General features: G+C 39.7%; 1 protein-coding gene across 1 annotated transcript in view; it reads right to left on the bottom strand.

The window, feature by feature from the left end:
- Positions 1–19,326, bottom strand: part of LOC135473469 (cadherin EGF LAG seven-pass G-type receptor 1-like) — a 37,682-nt gene that overhangs the window by 7,093 nt on the left and 11,263 nt on the right. Inside the window, exons 3-20 of the mRNA XM_064753320.1 lie at positions 15,402–15,628; positions 14,691–14,844; positions 13,666–13,850; positions 13,215–13,359; positions 11,420–12,922; positions 9,958–10,059; positions 9,014–9,126; positions 8,588–8,791; positions 8,084–8,155; positions 7,713–7,869; positions 5,627–5,752; positions 5,184–5,252; positions 3,582–3,802; positions 3,021–3,130; positions 2,233–2,332; positions 1,245–1,395; positions 782–848; positions 8–71 (exon numbers count right to left, since the gene is read on the bottom strand). Coding sequence (XP_064609390.1) covers positions 8–71; positions 782–848; positions 1,245–1,395; positions 2,233–2,332; positions 3,021–3,130; positions 3,582–3,802; positions 5,184–5,252; positions 5,627–5,752; positions 7,713–7,869; positions 8,084–8,155; positions 8,588–8,791; positions 9,014–9,126; positions 9,958–10,059; positions 11,420–12,922; positions 13,215–13,359; positions 13,666–13,850; positions 14,691–14,844; positions 15,402–15,628 — 3,770 coding nt within the window. The remainder of the gene's footprint in view (positions 1–7; positions 72–781; positions 849–1,244; positions 1,396–2,232; positions 2,333–3,020; positions 3,131–3,581; positions 3,803–5,183; positions 5,253–5,626; positions 5,753–7,712; positions 7,870–8,083; positions 8,156–8,587; positions 8,792–9,013; positions 9,127–9,957; positions 10,060–11,419; positions 12,923–13,214; positions 13,360–13,665; positions 13,851–14,690; positions 14,845–15,401; positions 15,629–19,326) is intronic.

Genomic DNA, 19,326 nt, shown 5'->3' with positions numbered 1-19,326 from the left:
TTCTTACCAGTATGACAACTGTTGCTATAGGAACGAAGAGTACGAGGAGCATGAAGTTTGTCATCCAGCACCTGTAATGAATAAGGTATCAGTGTCAAAGGTCAGCCCGTGAACGGGAGATAATCGTAGACGAGTTCTTCAGACGTCATCATGATCGAGCGGGTAGAACATTTTAGAACATAGTACTCATTCATTCCTAACCCATTTAAGCTAGTTTAATTGAACAGCATTTAAAAGCATTACAGGAACACAGTGAACTAAAGGGTAAATACAACAAATAATCATGGGTATAATAATCAAGTCGTAATCATCAGACAAACCGCTGTAAATTACTATTAACTTTTAACATATCTTCAATTGTCTTCTTCATAACGGCTCTATGTTCATATCGGTCGGCGTCGATGAAGTCATATTGAGTCGTTTCATTGTAACTATTTATTTGACTGGTGTTTAATGATTGATTGGTCATTTATGTGGGTGAAGGAAACCGGAGGAATTTAATGACCAACTGCCCCAAATGTTTGATTTTTACGTTTGGCTGTTGACAAATTCTTGTGATGTACGTAATCTAATGTGCGCTCATACACATACTGAGCTATTCTGAACATAAATGGGTCGTTTAGAGGCTAAAAAAGACAAGCTCGTGACGTCATCGGAGCCCAACCAAACATCCATGTTGTTCATCAGACCCACAGTGAAGATATTTCTAGACACAGTATTCACTGAAGAGTCTGGTGATGGCAAATATTACTTATTATCTCTTTCTTTATTCATTACTTACATTTCTCCTTGCCCATAATCGTCGTAAAACACTCCAACCGATACAGCTACTATGATCAGCGGTATTCCTGAAAGGATAAACGATACTTGCAGTCCTGTAAAACTGGAATGTGAAACGTTTTGCACTCTTCCTTTTGCATTACAGGCGTTGATGTCTGATTTTAAAGAGTTTTCATTTCAGAAAATTCACATGGATTTTTCATAAAGTTCGTTTCAAATTATTACTGAGTCAAACGCACCACTTCCTTCTTAGGCCTAAGCATATCCATCATACAATTATTTCTACATTCTTTATCTGCAGCTTCTGTTTCTTTAGATACACGTATATGTTGTTTCTTTTATCTAAATAAATTTTCTATGATACTGTATTGTCTCATTCTGAAAATATAGTTTGTCACCTATTCTTGTCCAAAAACCCCCAAAACGGGTTATGCAGCATGCTTCGGAACTTGAGCCAAGCTTACCCCATCCCAGAGCCATGTACTTTTTCAGATGACTTCCTTTCTTGAAGACCTTCACCAAGATAACATATAAATGGATTCCTTCGACCAGCATCCAGCAGAACATGGCGAGCAGAGAGTAGTGTAACAGCACAGCGAACACCTTGCAGACGTGCTGTAATGACATGGTTCAACTGACGATGACGTTGAATTTCAACAGAATTTCCACACAAAGTGTAGCTTATCTACAGTGTATTTATAATGGTTCTTCCTAAAACGATATCTGCCTTTTCTGATAATATGCTTCCATGCATGTTGGGACACATCCTTTGTATTACTTTAACGATTATTTAAGGGATCTAGCATTTGTGATTACTACGCGATTACTATTGCTTCCAGAGCATGGGCTATGTGCTGTGACGCTGGCCACCTTGGTTTTATTTTTCCCACGTTTATGATGGTAGAACTTTCAACCTTTAAGCAGGCAGATTCGTCTGTCTTAATTCAATGGCATAATTTGATAAAAGAAAAGGAGAGAAAAACAAGAACGATAAATCCACGATTGAGAATTCGAGGTTCAGTTTTCTTCGATAATACAGGATCGTGTCATTCAAATGTGAAATCATCAAGCATGAGACATCATTCTTGATAAGGCGTGACTAAGGCGGCCCTGTAACATCATTCTTGATAAGGCGTGACTAAGGCGGCCCTGTAACATGTAAGGGTCCCAATCAGATCAAAGCCAAAATACTCGATTATGAAACACTGCGTAGATATGTGAAATAAGCCTTCTTTCTGACATGTAGGCAATATGTTTTCTTTCTTTACATGAAGGCAACGTATCAAAACCACTAATCCGTCGCAGACCATCCAATCCCAACTTCCACTCACCAAATGAAGTCAGATTCGTAGGCGAGCTTATTTTCCTGAATGGGATAACATTGGGCAAACGTATGGCTCCCTCAAAAAGAGAAAGTTTTCAATAGCGAAATGAAATTTACAATGAACTTACCGGGTTTTCCTTACGATCTATGCCCACCAGAAATATAAATTGCACCAGAATGATAGATATCGCCAAGTGCTCGTGAATCCTCACCCGGTCACTTTTCAGTCTGACAACAGAATGGGCAATGTAAAATAATCCATCTGTGAAGTGTACATTCTAATTAGCTCATCAGTGAAATTTCTACACCGGGTTGCGATTACATGTCACAGAAAATACACATCCCTCACATATGGAATGATGATAAAGATACCTCATTCGACACCGACTAGATGTTTCGGTTGTTATTTTGTATGCATATAGACTCCAAGAATAGTTATCTTTTACCACCATCAAAATTCTGATATGTGAATGAATCATATGTCTTTATCATAGTTATATTATTGAACAGATCCGAGATCGCTTTACCAAAGACGTTTACGTATTCAAAACTTATCCTTGTAATATGATGTTTAATTTGGGCTCTCAGAAGTATATCTTTCTATATAATTCCCTAATTAAGTACATGTAATTTCTCGCGGTTCTTGCAAGTGGGATGACCACCTGTGAAAAAAAACCTTACTTTGAAATAACGGCATCCAGTATCGAGTGTTGTGACGTGAGTCGTCATGCCGGTATGTTCCCAAGCGTGTATTTCTGATTTTAAGATCCTTTGACGTTCAATATTGCATGCAGTAGAAAAATCCAAAGTATAATACAATTAACTTAAAACCCAATTACAAATTATGACATAAGTGAAAACTGTCTTTGCTTAATGAATACCAGGTGAATATATACTTTGTAAAATAGAGACCCACCTAAAGTATTCGAAGACGGCTATTGCCAGAATACATCCCAGTATAGACAGAGTGCCGCCAATGTACGAAATGAACGAGAGAGTGCGCTCATGTACCTCGCTTAGTCCGTCCTGAAAAGTAAGATGAATATATCTTAATGACAATGTTGTCATTTCTTTTTCACCTTGCAGCATGCATGTAATTGATCGGTTTTTACAGTTAATCGTGGCAATTTTCTCACACGATCAGCAAAATTGCCTTCTTTTCTTACACAAAAAAGATTTAATCAATGCCTGAGTTTTTTGTATCTTTGTTGGATGGAGGAGACTGATGGTTTGATCATGAGAAAATAATAGCACAACGCTTTTTGCCGTCAAAACATGACTAAGTAGAATGTATGATGGCCACGACTCAACGATCAAAAATGACCAAAGGCAGACACAGGCCGCCATTTCATTCGAATAACTTAATATTTAAATAAATCTCACGTTGAGATTCGGCCTTATTGACACTTGTTCAATGAATTCTATTTTTTGCAATCGAAAATGAGGAAATTTTTCAGCTATTAATCAAATAACCCACACTTATTCCATAGACGTCCATTAATACAGCAAAATTGGTCAGGTGATAGCAATGACAGATCACGTGAGAGCCATTCTGCTCGAGAACTCCACATCCCGTTCTAGGCCACCTTGCGGAGGGCCACCTGTCAAAGAAAGATAAATGTGCATTGCAAAACACCTCTTCCTCTACAGATGTCTCTATGGCATTGATGCTTAAAAGGTTCATATGCCTGAGTTCACCTTCGGAAAGGGTCGAAAATCATTTTCCAACATAAACAAAAATTTTCAGCACAATGTTCATGTTAAGAAGAATAATGCAATATATATGCGTACATCTTTTTTTGTATGTATTATGTTTAAGCCGCTCTGTATAATACTTGTATTTGACTGACACAAACCTACTGCGGAAAGATGACAGCGGAAGCGTTTTTCCAAACCCGGGAACACAAACACTTGACCAGCCCAAAACTTGATGACGAGTTTGTGTTCTGCAATTCACTGTGTAAAGCGTTAGGCTATCATGGTGATATACCTACCTAGCAGAGGTATTCAGAAAGGAACAAAGAGGAGCATAGGATCTGGCCAAGGTGGGGTTCTACAACATAAAAGGTTGCGTGTTACCAACGAGTCTTACTTTACTGTTATGAATTTAAGTAAAACTGCAATGGCAACACTTCAGATCATAAGGTGCGAAAAAATCCACATTGCACACCGCGATACAGAAAAAAAACACAGTCCACAAGGACAAGAAGAACAACAACATTATCCTCTTCGTAACAGCTAACAGGATATGGATTTATAGGTTTGTGGGTAAATCCATCTTAACAATGCATGCCATTCAGTCTCTTCAAGAGGCATGTAAACAGGGTTTAAGAGGCTCTAGGCCAACATATCAACAAACTGCTAGGTACCTTAAGTTCAAAGGCTATCACTACAGGCTCAGTCAGAGAGTCACAGATCATTTCTGGAACGCCCAGAACTTTGGCAGCTATGACGTCAGAGTTGAGAACACCAGATCCTGTTCTGTTTGTCGTCACTACAAAAGAGAGTCTCGTAATCAAAATCTCGACACTTTTACTGTGTTAGGAACAAACTAGGACACAAAGTTAGTTGAACTGAAATATTCTCTATAAAACACAATCTTATAGTTTAACGTCTAATTCTTTTCTCATTAAAAAATTACTTAAATCTAAGCTCTGTACTCAGTCCATAAAAACATAAACAAACCTTTCAAACATTTATTGCGAAATTTTAACAACTCAGCATAAATGTTTGACCATGTGTGTAGCTACATGCTTGTAGTCTTGCTGTAACTTTTTTAAGCTATTGCCAAAATTTTAACAAATCAGCATAAGACTTTTGACGCTGTGTATAATTACGTTTTTGTACTGTTTGCATAACCTTTTTCTAAAAACTATTGCCAAAATTTTAACAAATCAGCATAAGACTTTTGACGCTGTGAGTAATTACTTTTTTGTAGTCGTGTTGTAACTTTTTTAGAACAAATCTGTGCTTTTTAAATGTATTTTATGCTGTTATAGCAGTCATTCTTAATAAGGGTGCTATATGATGTGGCAGGTAGACGTTAACACCTGTGCCAATGCGTTATTCACCTGTTTACAGAGAACGGGCGGGGAGTCAACAGCCTGGACACAGATGAAAACTTCCCATAATAAACACCCAAATGTTCCTGCAAGCACAACATACAAAGGAAATAACTATTTGGATCAAAATTCATAGCTGTGGCGAGAGAGAGTTTGTTAAGCAACTCCGAGATGTGTGCTCTCCATGGCGTCAATAAGGTCAAATCGTTAAGTTTGCACAAGGTTAGAGAAAATCGCCACCACGTAAGCGAATCTGTTGATAAACTGGGTATATGCCTTCAAAAATGCAACAACTTAATATTTGCCTTCTGTGGAAGCGATAAAAGTTAGACCTAAATTTGACGGAACCAGAAATGTTTGCTATCTTTGTTTCATAATCTGAAAATTACGTCTGAATTGATTTCCAGGTATACAAAGGCCTGAAACAAACTCGTCAGTGCGTAAAGTTCTCCTTACATACCTTGACCACCTTCACCGACTGTGGTCAGTATTTCTCTAGGTAAGCTGATCGAACTGGATGTCGTCTGGCCGTGGAAGGACAGCTGGTTACCGGCGGTGTCAGGGGACATCAATTTTATTCGAAACTCTACAATATCAGTACCGTATACATTAGCATTACCTTCAATATCCGATATTGAGACCATACTACTTACAGCTCATGGGTCGCTCTGTACCTTGCGCTTTACATCACTGCCAGCAATAGCAAATATTGCGCAGAAATCTTGAACAACGCCGAGATCACTGGTGTCACGGTGATGAGGCAGAAAGTGACATCAGAAAACACAATTCGTCTCAACCTTTGTCTCTAATAATACTTTATACACATGCATTCTCTTCATCTACAGTATGTACAACATGATTCTAACCAAAATCCGAAACAATTTTATTGATGAATGATTAAATAGTACCGCGGATGGAGACAAGTGATGAGGATAAGCCAAACAAGCCTACGTACGTCTCACAGGCGCCAAAGGTCCAGCTTGTCTATTGGTGGCAGTGATGTAAAGCAAAAGGTAGAGAGCGGCGCATGCGCTACAAGGAGTATGTATTGAGACTTGTCTAGTGTATAGGGTCTTTTCGATATTTTTTACTCATGTCATGCCGGTATCTACTTTTAGTAAATATATTTATACTGCTGTATCCAACTCCATCTGAAGACATCAGACAGTATGATCCTGTCACTGTATATTACACCGTCCGGTCACTATATATTGCATCAGCCGGTCACAAAATATTCACCGCCTGACCACAGTATATTCCCCATCCGGTAACAGTGTATTCACCAACCGGTCACAGTATATTCACCACCTGGTCACAGTATATCCACCATCCCGTCACAGTATATGCACCAACCGTTCACACTATATTCACTACCCGGTCACAGTTTATTCACTACCTTGTGAAAATACATCACACCACTCCGTCACTGTATATTGACACTACTACTTGACCTATCTCTTCATATGACAATGCTACGTATGATCCAGCACTTGATTTGTGATTGTTATAAATTACCGCTTAGACTCCAAATAGTGTAGTGTGTTATAGATCTCTTGCGATCTGCATTGTGATCAACCACATAGACGGCGCTGTTATCCTTATGTACATGGTATTTAACAACATAGAGGGCGCTGGTTGCCGAGTGTAACCGTCTATCTTGTATAGCTTTACAGGCCACCATGTCATGTGTAACAGCTTAGATGGCGCTTCTTGTAGTATGAGATCCTTACATATTAACGGGAAAGACGAAATCGTCCGTTACTTTTGAATCACAATCTGTGCCGTTAAGTTCTGTAAGGCTCGTCATTTTCGAAGTGTATCTAATACCGCTTTACCTGAGGCTAGGGGCCGTAAAGGCAGCCACGCTCAATACATCTGCAGGATGCCTTTATGAACAGTTGCAATCAAAGCGCGATTGAGATACCTTGTTTAATTTTTATTTGACCTGGAACTCATTCCTGCACTACGAATTTGAACTTTGATGTTGAATTCATACCTGGAATATTCATTGTCTGCCCGTCATCACTGAAAACTGATGACCGCTTCTCTCTTGTGTGTTACCGGCTTTATTTCCTATTCGTATGATTTCTTACATATTTTTGTCTTTGGGAGCTAGTGTTAAACGTTATTTTATAAATGGATCTTGCGATTATCGACTTGGAACGCCCTTTACGGACTACGAATGGTATACAAATGTCGGACATGACGCTTATATTTAGGTCTATAATTAAACAGGACTTCCCTTGACCTATTTGTACCATATCACGACATCTTCGTATAATAACATATTTCATGAAACCAGCAACTCCATTGTAACAATAATAAATTATCAAACAAATATTCTCCGCTTAGATAATATTTATCATAATCGCGGTGGATAGTTTCCCTCATGTAAATAGAGGAAATAATAATAATATTTATTTTTCTCGAGAGAACGTTCACACCTCAAAAGCGCTAACAAACAAATTGATGAAGTCAGCTGCATCAATACTCTTAGCCCTGTAGACTCAACAGATTGTTGGCAAGAAGAATGGCCAAGAACATACCCATGTTATGTTTTACTACGGAGATGGTGTCGTCCTCTATGGTATCATATAAACCTCGTTTTCGTCTGCGGTAGAACTGTGACAATTTGGACGCCATGTTTTCAGCAAGAAGTTCTGTTGAGTCTAAGACGTCCGTGACCTTTTCCTCGACAAAGCTCTGAAATATTTTTGAAATATACTATCTAAGTCAAACACTAAAAACTTTCATGACGTACGTGAGCAAACTTTTATTATATCTACATTTTTGGTACTTTTGGAAATATTTGTTTTTTTGAAGGGCATCAATAATTAAACTACCCATATGAAGAGAAACGTCAAATCTGAATTCTCTGAACATAGATATTAACTTTTTAAAATGTTAAGTTGCTTACCACGTCGTTGATCTTGTTCCACACAGTTGCAGTTTCCGGGTCAATAACATTCACTAATGCATCACCATATATCTGAAAAATAACAATTTATCGAACTGAATTCTGTCACGAAAAGCTGATGATACAGCTGATTCTATTATAATATATAACACTAGCACTAATGTCCTCTTTCTATCGTCCATAAACGGCATTTCCTGAATGTTGTTCTTTATAACTTTCGTAGTTAACTTTCTTGACAATATATTACCAACACCAAGGGCGTTTTTTGGCTTAAACATTGAATATTTTGATTTCCTAACAAACAAACACTTCGCCAGCAAAGAAACTAATTACCTGTTTTAACCAACTCTTTGCCAGTTATAAAACATTTTCAACATTTTATTTTGAGTTTTCCCATAAGTGAACATTAATGGTTACGTGAGAGATTATTCTGTTTTCGACAGTTACTGTAATAAAGACATCCCCCAAAGAAGAAAACACCCGCTGTCCAGTTAGATTTATTACCTCTGCCAGCTTTCGGAGCCCCTGCCCGCTAACTGTCGCCTTTTCTACTGCCACAGCCACGGTTCCCATGGTTTCCGAGGCAGAGATCAAATCTCCCGGATACAGCGTTGACCCTGCACGGAGTTTGGTAGCGTTCACGATCTTCTCAGTGAGGAAGGCGATTTGACGATCACTAACGAAGTCATCTGTCAGCAATCGTTGAGCCTATGGTGATTTGGTAGAATATACAAATACAAGGTTGAATTCTTCGACTGGGATCAAAGTCTAAAAGCTTTTGTCAGGTAAAAATATTGATTAATGCTCCACACACAATAACACTTTAACCTTTGCGTTCCCAAGATAAACTGTTTTCCTGACAGTTCGTGTTTAAACTCTTTTATACTTATATTATCAATATTTCCTACACTATAGACAGTTCTAACTCACCTCGTTTGATAACTGTATAAGTAGAGGACGGACGCAACCGCGCAGGTCAGGATCACTCCAGACTCCGCCTAGCGGGGACGGGTCATCTGAACCACAAAGCCTCGTGGCATATCCTATTAGGAAAGGTCTTATTATTATTAATATCTGATCGAGTTTGTGAAGGGGTACCCAAGCTGTTGTGGTTAAACTCTCAACATACCGTTTATAAATTATTAAAGGTTACTACAAAGCGTGTTCATATAGCACAACTCTTATTTCGAAAATTACCCTTTTATAAATTATTTTCTGAGGATATTACAAAAACTGTCGTATGGAACAGCCCTTTATTCAGAAATTCCACCCCAAACAAAGAGCTTCATTCTGAGGGTATTGTAGTTTTCTTAATATTTATTACGGTTAATTAAGCTCTAGTTATATACAGGTCTATTTCTCTGTAGGATTATCTATTCCGCTGAGCGTTGCTTAAATACATCACTGCATGTCAATGTACATGATCTTTGTAACAATCAATTATACCAGAAAGTCTCAATGGAAAACGTGTCAATGATTAAGTATAGGTAGGATGTCATATTAGTCATACGCATATATATATATATATATATATATATATATATATATATATATATATATATATATATATATATATATATATATGCGTAAGAATAACTCAAACACATATGTGACTATATAGCTAGTCTAATAGTTGGTGGTGGAAAAGTAACTTGGGGAAGTATACTGGTTTGATAAGGTAGTAAAGGTCAAGTACAAACCTACCGTCTATTATTTTATTGTGAAAAACTGTCTGTAACTTAATTTATCCGAAATGGATAACTTTATTAGACCTAATAATGATGTTAATCAAACATTTGATTTTTCAGAGTGAACTTTTCAAAAAAAAAATATAGAGTGTTCTTAAAATGTATTTTCTTAAAGAATCTGTTTACCCATAATGCCCGGCGGGCAAGGTCGCTTCTGTTCCGTTCCGGTGAGCGTGCTAAACCAGATTATACCGTTAGCATCCTCGTCGTCTTGACAATGGGGGGAATCTTTATCGTAAGAGAACAAAGAAAATTTTAATTCCACATTCACAGTGTTCAGAAAAAGGAAGATAAATTCAGGACAAAAAAGATAACATTTGTCCCCCAGGAATGGATATCGGTAAGAATGGGTTCATTTCATGCCGCATTTTACTTCATCTGGCGATGAAGGGTTAATGATTGGGGTGAACAATGCATGAACCCGTATGTAATGAAAATCCTGAAACTGGCAACACAAAGAGAAGAAACGTTGCGTGATGTATTAGTAGCCATTACGGATTTCACACCTCAGCGATTGGTAAACGGAAACGGGATTACAGTCTCTCGCATGGCAACTTAATTACAAGTGACATTTGTTCAAATTAACATTTGCCGTCTACCATTCCCTTTTTCCCGTCTATTTCCCAGCAGAGACTTTTTCCGTTTTACACAGTCTGGATGACTATTGAAGAAATGCTTGGTATCAGGGTGTCGACGTTGACAAACTTTTCCACAGGTATTTACTTAATTAGCCTCTATCAGGTGTACACGTGAGAGGTACCTGAGGGTGGTGGAAGGTAATCAAGTTTGATTACAGTGCGTCCCTTGGCGCTGACTCACAGCAAATTTGTCCTAACGTTAGAATTGTGGACAACACCCCTTTGCAGGAGAACAACCCGCTCAAATACGCACTCTCACTACGCTAAACTTGTCAGATCAATACCACCAGCTTTCCAAACACTAACGCCTTCTGTATCAATTTCTCCTCATTTACCCATCCCTAACAACCTGTCCCGCGCGTTTGCTTTTCACATTTATACAGTAATCACCCTACATATTGTTCACTCTTCCATTGTCCATTCTTTAAGAGACCGCCCCATTCATTCTCCGGGAATTTGGGAATAATTTGTAAGGCCTTGAAAGTCTTTCAACGACGTTCAAAGTCCTGTTCTTTCTGTCTGACCTAGTAAGGATGCTGGATAGATGAATTTTCCAAAATTACCAAAGCATAGCTCTGTTATAAATTGAATTTTTGTCATATCGTGTTCTTTCTTCTTCGTGACTAGTCAAAAAGCAGGCTTTTTAGTTTAATGTTATTTTGCCACTACTACTGGGAAAAAATATATTCCACCGGGTTTTACAAATAAGTAATAGTATTTATATTCTCGTGTCTGTAACATTTATCAGTGCTAATGTGATATACATTAGTAATAGTAACTTCTGTGTATGAATACACCTTTGCATATTGATCCGTCTATGCTATTAAACTACAGTGCCTGTGAACTACTTCAGCGTTTTGCAAGCACCACCATACAGAGACAGTGACGTGTTACGGAAGGATGAATTAAACAATGTGCTATTAAGGCAGTATACCTGTACGTAGACTTACCCTTTAAAATGAAATCGTCACAAGTTTTGCCTCCAAAGGAAGCACCACATTCACATCGGAAATCGTTCACCATGTCCACGCATGCTCCGTCATGTTTACAAGGATTTGAAGAGCACTCATCAATATTTATATCGCAAGTCTTTCCTTGGAATCCTGGCACACACTCACAGACAAAGAAGCCTCTATGATTTACACAACTACCGTTATTCTTACACGGCCTCTCCAAACATTCGTTGATATCCGTCTCACAAACACTTCCGGTAAATCCAGTTTTGCAGTGACATTGAAATTCGCCGTTGTTGTTGTTGTCCTCACAATCGGCATCGTTCTTGCAGGGCCGTGAGCTGCAAGTGGCCACCGTGATATTGCACCGCTTTCCACGAAAACCTCGAGGACAACTACACATGAAATCATTTACCATGTCTCGACAAATGCCTCCATTTTGACATGGTTCAGAGCCACATTCGTTGATCTCCACCTCACACTGCTGTCCTTCGTAGCCGAGTGGACATTCACAGACGTAAACTGGACCCATGGCCTGGATGGTCGCCACGCAAGGGGCATCGTTCTTACATGGGTTACTTGTGCAGGGGTTGATCGGCGTATCGCATGTCTTTCCGGTCACTCCAGGAGGACAGATACATTCTAACCCCCCAGTTGTGTCCACGCATGTCCCACGATTTCCACAAGGAGAAGGGTCACAAGCGTCCAAATACTTCTCACAGAGTTCACCGACGTATTTAGGCGGACATGTGCACCGGAAGCCGGGGACGAGATTTTCGCAGGTGGCGTTATTTAGGCACGGGTTGTCAGCGCATTCGAAAATGTCGGTGTAGCACCTCTCCCCCGTATAACCTGGGGCACATAAACATTGGTAACCATTTTTCCCATCAACGCACGTGGAACCCCGATTACAAGGATTCATCTTACAGTCGTCGATGTTTTCATCGCATTTCTCGCCGGTGTATCCTTGCTCACACTCACAGACCATGCCGTCCGGCGTGCCCTGACACACCCCGTGGACACACCCGTCCGAATTGCACGTACTCAGCTCCTTCTGACATATCTCACCTGTGAAGCCGTCCGGACAAACGCAGATAAAACCATTCCGGAAGTCTTGGCAAGTTCCGCCATTTTGACATGGTTTCCGATCGCACTCGCTTAGAGGATTCTCGCAGTTCTTTCCGGCATAACCCTCGGGGCAGATACAGCTGTAGTCTGTAGTTTTATCAACACATGTCCCACCTTGGAGACAAGGATTTGGAGCACACTCGTTTATTCTGACGTCACACGTCTCACCTGCAAAACCCGGTGTGCACTCGCACACAATCTCTTCGTCAGTTTCGATACATTCCGCATTGTTTTTGCATGGCTGATTTTGGCATGTCAAGAGCTTCAGATGGCATCGGTCACCGTGGAAACCTTTGGCACATTTGCAGACAACACCCAGCATTTCGTCTTCGCAAGTCCCGCCATTTTCACAATAGTCATCCGTGCATTTGTCTGCAAAATAAGATGCAGTTGTCAAGTTTTTACCTGTTACTCCCTAAAATGTAAGGTAGAGGGGGCGTAAGCCAAAAACCAATAATCTCTCTATAGTGCTGCACGATACCTCCTAACGTCGTTCTCTCATTACAATAATATCTGATATTAGAATTGGGGTATCAATGTATCATGTTATTCAGATCTTTGTTAAAACTCTGAATCTTGTAATTGAATGGAAAATTACGTAAAGTAAGCTTCAGTGAGGAAGCTGACATTGCCAAGTTAATTTATACATTGCTGTTCTTCTTACCGACAAATGTGACATCCAGCGAAAACACTGCGGGCTGGACACTGGGTTTCTTCGTATATTCTATGATCATCTTATTTCCGTTAAACTTTGTTGGATCAATTCTGTCTCTGCAGATCCAGTTGGCTTCGTCAAAAGAACCATACAACTGCAATGTACAGCAACACAAATCATTGGGGCTACTCCATATACGTTCACCACTCTTAAATATATAGGGGGAAACGCATTGTAAAATGAATTAGTAAAACGGTGACATCTGTATCCGGTAACAAACAACTGAACCGTGAAGCAAGGCCACTTGACAACTTTAAGCTGATTGAAGACCTTGTTGAACTGTTTAAGGCAACGTGACTTGTTGAGACAATACGTTTTGGATGCTTTGACAATGGAAAACATCGTCCTGAACGCCATAACGCCATTGGGAGATTCAAAGCGTAAATGTCTGAATTCTTACGTTCACGATGGCGTCGTCACATTTGGAAGCGTTAGTCCGGAAATCCGGTACCCGCACCAGAGGGGACATGGTGTCTGGAACAGTCACCCACCACTCACAGCGGACGTTATCTGGAGGTGGTCTAGGGTAGTTAGGACTTTCCAACACCGTATCACTGTTCGTCACGTTGATGTTTTCACAATTTCCTGACAAAGACATCCAAAAAAAAATCATAAACAAACTATATCAAACGAACAGTCCAGAGTAATCAGTGGTGATGACCGATGCGTTTCATGTTCGGCCAAGGTTCCTCTTGGTCACTGAGAAGTATGGGCTCAAAAGGTATCAAAAAGATGTGCACGTATGTACGTGCTTAAACATAACTACATGTTAAAGTCATTGCTGTGGGCAGTCATCTATAACATAAAGGAGATTAGATCGATATACTGATGTTTATACTCATACATCTATATTAATAATGTTTAAGGGGGCAATCAAGGTTTGATATACTTATTCGACTGCGGATCAGTTTACTAGTGGAGGAAGAAAATGAACCTGGTGTAAACCACCACCTTTCACTGAAAGCTTTGTATACCTTCTGACTTAAAGTTGATTTCCATACAAATGCTTCCAGTCAGATATGGATGAAGAACACATACCTGCGCTAAACATTTATGGATTTATTTATTTGCTTATTTGCCTCACTCAAAAATATTTCACTTATACGACATCGAAAATTGATACTTTGATGAGATCTCCATAGTAGCCGTTAGCCTGTGAAAAATCCTCATTCAGTATAAATAAAGGATTAAATTAAATTAGACGGCAGCCAACATAAATGTGGGTAAAAAAACCAGGCATAGCCCAGAAGAAAACCACGACCTTCCACATGTTGCTGGAATACCTTCATACGTATGACTCGTGGGAAAGACATCATGAACTCAACACGCTTCAACTCTCATCAACTCTCTTATGCTTTGCCGCAGTTTCTTTAGTTCATTGCAGGGTTGTGTATCTGGTAAAAGGAATTTTGATCTTCACTATACCTGAATAAGTAAGCTTGAATCCACGATTCCCGCTATTTCCGTCGGAGGAAAACATAACTGTTATTTGATTGGATCGTGAGACCAGAGGGGGAGGAGTCGTTCCCCCACAAAATGTCCCCATTTCCTGCGGAGTGCTGATCATGCCATCGATAATCTAAGGACAGAAGACGAAGTCTAATGTTACAGCTTATGTCGTATAAGTCTTTCACACATTTATTATTGAAAGTAAATCGTTACATTTGTAGAGCCGTTTGCTGTTACGTAAAAATGTAAATACACTGTTGAATAAGTTCCCGACTTTTATGAGCGAACAAATATTTTTACTGGATAAGACTGGAAAACGTCCAACTAAAACAGAACTTCATACAGAAGATCACAGAGCATAGGATAAAATAATCGACCCTTACGCGACCTGTTTATATGGGGATAACCCTAGGTTGTGTTAATGTTCTGTTATTCTAACTCATTGTTGTAGTTGTGGTTGTGGTTGTATTAAAGCGAACAAGATGTTTATTTTTCATATTTGTTTCATGGAAAACCGAAGCAATGTCTGTACTGAAGTCCAATGGGTTTTTAATATACTACTGAAATGAAAAAATGCATGAAGGGCAATTTTTCTACTGGTTAGCGGTGAATAACATTGCAGTTTACAAAACAAAGGCAGGTGTGTGCAACGTATGTTAACGCAACAGGCCGTTTTCATTTGCTTACCTTGACATAATCCTGACAATCAGCACCTGTACTTGCAGCGGTACTGGTCGCAGGGTCAAGGTCAAATTCGTCGAATACGAGGCGGATGCGGCTTCCTTTGCTGAGTGTGACTCGCCAGGTACATATCTGGTTTGGTGGATATTGACCAGTATCGAAATCTGGGGTCTTGATGGTACCCGTCCAGTCCGAGAGGCTGAGCTGGTCTTCCCTAAGGTTACATACAGCATCTGACGAACAAAATGATTATGGCTTATATGGTTATTATGGTTATATTGTTTAAAAGATTCGTGCATAAAATTAATATCATTATGAAGCATGTTTTACGTCCTACAGCAACCCGCGCATGGTCCCCGTGGTATAAATAAAATTTTCTTGAGTACGGCGTAAAACAGCAATCAAATAAAGAAATAGAGAAATAAAGAAAGAAATAGGAATATTTTAAAAGAAAGATTTTTGTGTGCATTTAACCGGAACTTCCTTCTTATATGTCGACAATTCACTGAACTTAACAGAATAAAATCTTTTCAGGTCTGGATCAGAAAGTGACGCTAGCATTAGTTTAATTATAACGACGCTAACGTATATATTTGATGGTTGCATTTTGCGTTAACAAGTGACATTTGACGTCTGGAGCTGCTTATACGATGTGCAATGAGCGCCTTTGTTATGCATGAAAAGTGGTGTGGAAAATACAGGATTTAACAACAGGTTAAAGGTTTTGTGCCCATTAGAAGTTCGCCCAGAGAGCTCAAGCAGATACTAGGGTATCGAACCCTCGTTGTCCTAACAATGGGCTCAGGCTTCCGATATTTGAAGAAATTATTCAATCTGCTGATTAAACAAAGTCTGTCTGTAGTTTACTAAATGTCGCCACGCTATCAGCAGATGTCCTTTATGTTGTGCCTTGGGTGGGGGTAAGGCCCGTACAATACACATATACGATGATCACTCTTGTTGTACAAAATTTGAGCCTTGAAAAATACGATTTATGTTTTATTGATTTATTTAAATGTTGTTATTACACCAAACTCAAGAATTTTTCACTTGTACCATAATGGTTAGTTTTGTGGAAAGATTATTCTGAGTGCCTAGAGTTATCTGTTCATCTTTGGCCTATATTACTGAAAAACGTAAGATACGTCATGACGTCTTATTTGCAGATGACAAGCGGTGCCTTGCGAATTTCATGTAAGACCAACTGAGTTTCGTCCATCGTCTCTTAATTTCTACCAAGGGTCCTGGAACAATGCAAGAAGTGGAATCTTGAACATTCCCTGTCCGAGAATGTGACCAAGCGATTGAATTTATATATTTATTTGACTGGTGTTTTACGCGGAATATTTTACGTCCACAACGGTAGCCAGCAATATGGAAGTTGCTGGGAGACCTTCAAACGTACGATCGCAGAGGAAGCCAGCAAGAGCTGGATTAGAACTCAGGTCGACCGCATTGGTAGGAGGCTCCTGGGTCATTGAGCCGCGCTGGCGTGCTAACCATCTCTGCCAAGGAGGCCCCGCCTTGCGATTGGAAGGCAAGCACATTACCCTTCTCTTGGGTATACTGTTAACAGAAATGTAAAGTCTGTTCTTGAGACGAACATGGCCGTTAAATAACTTGGGGTCAAGAGTTTTAATATTTTTTAAAATATAAATAATACTTATTTTGTCGTCATTTTGCTAACTGATTAGTGAAAAAGGGAGTTGGAAACGGTTGAGGCAATAGACATCTGTGACACAAATCAGTATCAGATGCGACACATGTAAAACTGTTGACAGGTACTTCGGTCTTTTCTCGGTAATCCCTTGCCCTAAGATCTCAATTAGCACCTGCAGGCTTGGAAATGTCACTGGATGCGGTCACACGAGCGATTCTGCCCGGCAGGCCGAGACCATGGGTGGGGAGAACTTTCCCAGAGAGCTGGATTAGCAGGTACTAGTCGAGGATTACCTTAATTCGAAACATTTCAACTGTAATCGGGCTGCAGAACTTATCGAATTTACAGGTGAGTCGGTTAATTATTTCAGGAATCCAGACCTCACCTGGATGATATTAACAGGTGAGAAGTGACAACAAAAACCTGAAACCACTAAGTAGGCCCTGACAGGAAAACTGTCGTCATCTGGTTTAGAGTTTTGTAGGCAAGCGGACCTATTAAACTCGACCTGGGTACAACACGAAAAGGCATATATGTCATTTGACTTTGTCATTGCCTAGCATACTCATATCAAGTTTCTATATTAAGGGTACCTGTAGGATTATTTCACAAAAGCCGTTGCGTGTACGAAGTTACTACGACAGCCGTTATTATAGATAGTACGTAGTCACAGTCGTTACGTAATTACATGGTGGTTATGTCTATGATCTTTTGAAGCATGATGTAAGATGGCTGTACGCGTAGGTGACGTGACGCCTCCAGTCACAACGCTGTAACAATATGATTCATACTGATAAGAGTAAGTGTCCCTTAATGCTTTGTTATACTGATGAACCTGTTCAGAGGAACTGTCAAACATTTTAAAATGAGATTTCAACTTTGCACTAATCAAGTCTTTGTTTGGTAGTTCCCTCTCTCTCGAGGGTATCGTATCAGTTCCTTGTAAGGGTCATTTCTTAAACTACAATTCCTAAAAGAAAGACGTCGGTACAAAATAATTTGATCACTTTTTATCCTAGCCAAATAACAGGTAATACTAGGTTATTTAATATTTGTTTTATAGGATTTTTGAGGCAATCAGGTTTATGTTTTTTTTTTTTTGCTTAACCGGATTAGCCGTAAGAAACCACCGCTTTGTACCAGGCAAATGACAACCCCTCTGGCTTAAGCCGCAACTGGGCACATGGTAAAAGTCTGGTACAATCAGAGTTAGGTACATTCAAAAGAGCACTTTAGCAACTTGAGGCCCAAAAAAAAGGAAGAAAAAAAAACCTGTCAAATTTAAACAAAATTAAACAATAACAGAGCGAATGAATTAATTGACAGATAAGCAATCTGTGACAAGCAGTTGAGATCGTCGTCATGAGAAATAAGGCCCAGGTCATGAGATGGGCTAGTGGACCAGGAATGGTCTGCCAAGTTAAGGTGTAGAGATGTGACCGTCAAGTGATGGACCGAAGCCAGGTCGGCCTGGTATACAACAATAGCCATGTGGCCGCGACCAGAACAGAGAGGTGGCGGGCTAACCCGCGAGACGCCGCCACAACACCTCCATAATAAACCGCATTCAGGGCCTTCAAAGGTATGGCGTAACTGTGTTAAGCTCCTCTGCGGTGTATACAAATGCAGGATACGGCAGAACGGAAACGCGTCTTAAACCCATCTCTGCTGCTCCCCAAGCCACAGCCCCAACGGAGACCTCCTCCTGGCTGTTGTTGCGGGAATACATGTCCGTGATATAGCAGTCAGTGTGAACACATAACTGAGCGATTGGTTATATTGTCAAACAGTCAAATTTTACGGCTTTGTTTGGTGTTTTGTTTTGGAATTCAAAAACGTATTATTAAAAAAGTAGGGATATATATTTTTTATCTATATGGGTCACAACAAATATTTGAAATCTTTCATTAGATGCTATGTTTATCAACACCGAGAAATTTCATGGAGGAAACGATATACGATAAAGGTTTAGTTGAGATCTGATCAGTCAAATATAGGGAAAGTTCGAAAGCAAATTTCGAAATGCACCGCACAGAACTGGTGTGTTTCATCGACTATAATGACAATACAGAAACAGCCTAATGCCTTACTCATTCACATTATTACACGCCTATTTATTGTTGATAGTAAAACTATCAGCCCACTTTTCCCTAGCCTCACCCCATTCCGCTACCCACAACTTACACAGGAGCACTAAGACCCGGTATGATTCACGTCGTCCTTAACAGTCTTACCTCACGTGTTGTATGTACAACCAGTGTGCCAGTTCAA

The sequence above is a fragment of the Liolophura sinensis genome, chromosome 8 (genome assembly GCF_032854445.1).
Source record: "Liolophura sinensis isolate JHLJ2023 chromosome 8, CUHK_Ljap_v2, whole genome shotgun sequence".
Taxonomy (NCBI): domain Eukaryota; kingdom Metazoa; phylum Mollusca; class Polyplacophora; order Chitonida; family Chitonidae; genus Liolophura; species Liolophura sinensis.
The sequence above is the reverse complement of the archived record's forward strand: the minus strand, read 5'-3'. Positions and strand labels throughout refer to the sequence as shown.